This window comes from Rhipicephalus sanguineus, chromosome 2, assembly GCF_013339695.2.
Source record: "Rhipicephalus sanguineus isolate Rsan-2018 chromosome 2, BIME_Rsan_1.4, whole genome shotgun sequence".
NCBI lineage: Eukaryota > Metazoa > Arthropoda > Arachnida > Ixodida > Ixodidae > Rhipicephalus > Rhipicephalus sanguineus.
In genome coordinates, this window is record NC_051177.1 from 99,122,229 (window position 1) to 99,124,242 (window position 2,014).

Consider the following 2,014-nt stretch of genomic DNA (forward strand, 5'->3'; position numbering starts at 1 on the left):
CGACGATGTGGAGCAGATCTTGACTTTTCAAAAATAAAAATAAGGTGCCGAGCGCGAATCGGCTGGTGATTCCTTACTGGAATGATCATGAACGCCATCTGAATGAACATTGCAATGCGGCCGACTCTGACATAACAGAAGGGGTGTAAAGGAAACATCCGGATAGAACCGATTCGGGCAAGCTGTAAAAGGTACGACGAAAAGAAATGTTTTGAACAGTTGAACGGAAAAAAACGTACTTCTGCGCTCTTGCGAAAGAATTTTCCGTGCGCTGCGCACTTTCTTGCAGTCGTCTCCCGGCTGTCGCTTCGTGTTTTATGTTCAGTATATCGTTCGACCTACCGTACTAAAAATACATAAACGTACAAAAACCACATTAGAATCGCTTCGCTTTTCGCTCTACGCTTGTACTTGTCGCACAGCGTTGCATATGGTTGAGCGGTGAAGCCCGTCGGAAAAATACGTTTAAAAAAAAAAAAAAGAAGCTTAAAGCCAGACACAGTGTCAGAGCACGGCCCGTGCTTGAGCGGCGTAACACTATACCGTCGCCACCGTGGAAAGTCTGCTGCTGCTTTCGTGGCTGTCAGCTGCCGTGAGCCTCGAAAATTTGAAACGTGTAATTGCCTCTTAGCACTCTTGACTGAAGAATTCCGAGCGGACTGATATGTTCCGTGTCTGAGCGCGTCCCGTACAGCTATTCGCTCCACTCTGTGGAATTTGTAGAGAATTCTGAAGCGAACTTTGATGGCATTAGGTTGTTCCGGTATGTATAGTGCCTAGAGATGAGGCCCTCCAGGCTAGACATCGGCCAAGTCGTATTTATAAAAAAAAAATAGGAGCTCGTGCTCTATTGCCAGAGAGACGAAATGACACACCAGCGGCCTTTTCCAGCGGATAGATTATAGAAGCAATTTCCAGCATATTCGAAGACGAACACGAAGCGACCGTATGAATGGTACCTGTGTGACAAACTCTTCGGACCCCAAATTATTGAAAGTCTTGCTTTTAATAGGCAGTCGAAAAAGTGAACTCTTCATTCGGATGGGCGGCTCTACATGCAGCCATTTCTATGGGTACGACTACGAAAAAAATTGAAATTGATGCAGCCATCTTTTTCACTTCGATTACTTGAGATGAAAAGTCCTCTTCTTCATGCTTGATATGAATATAATTTCTAATACTCTGTTCACGTTTATTCTCTCCCGTCCTCTTGAATCTTCTTGCTCTTCATACCCTATGCAGCCTATTAGCCCAATCTCTCCAAAGTGTCACTTTCGAATTTTGGAATTCCTTACAGCTAGAACTGGCAGGACTGATTAGAGCACGAATAAGCGTACTGTCATGGGTTCTTGCGTATGCGCTGGTAGCCTACGGCATTAACAACTCTCTGTGAAGCTACGTGAATTTCAAGTAGGCTAGGTTGTAGAAGCCGTGTCCATGCACTCCACGTTTTCATCATTTTGGCAGCCTAAGTAGAAAAGCGAGTATCACGTGTCGTGCGCGCTGAACTTTCGTCTGTCCTGCTGCTCTCTGTACCAGACAGAAAATTAAACATGGCACGCTGTCGGAGAACGGGACATGCCGTCATTTTTGCCCCAAATGTGACGTTCACGTCGCTACCACGGCTTATACGTTAATTTTTTTTTTTGTAACCTTCGCTTCACCCCGGCACGTGTTCGAGAACTCGTGAGCCCTTTTACTGGGAGGTGAGGGTTTTGTTGGGTGAGTGATGTCCAGGTTATTCGCCACGTTTATTGGGTCACTGCAAAACTGCGCACGTTCCTCTCATTCTACTTTGCGCTTTCAAATATTTCAAAGATAAAGAATTCAGCGTAGCGAGACATGGAAATAAAGATGTAGAAAGCAGCAGTGCCTTCCAGGCGTAATTTCCTTAAAAATGCAGCCTGTGGTTGGAATATCCTTGCAATCGTACTATCATCAGTACGCTTTAGCGTCAACGCTACTTGTTTTCATCTATTTTTGTTTCCAAAGGTACGGGGCGTTGTGTTTTACC

General features: G+C 45.1%; 1 protein-coding gene across 1 annotated transcript in view; it reads left to right on the plus strand.

Annotated features, from left to right (window-relative positions):
- The window catches only part of LOC119381775 (Down syndrome cell adhesion molecule-like protein Dscam2), a 194,016-nt gene extending 192,766 nt beyond the window's left edge, over positions 1-1,250 (plus strand). The window contains 1 exon segment of the mRNA XM_049412891.1: positions 1,243-1,250. Within this exon segment, the coding sequence (XP_049268848.1) occupies positions 1,243-1,250 (8 nt within the window).
- The last annotated feature ends 764 nt before the right edge of the window (positions 1,251-2,014 follow it).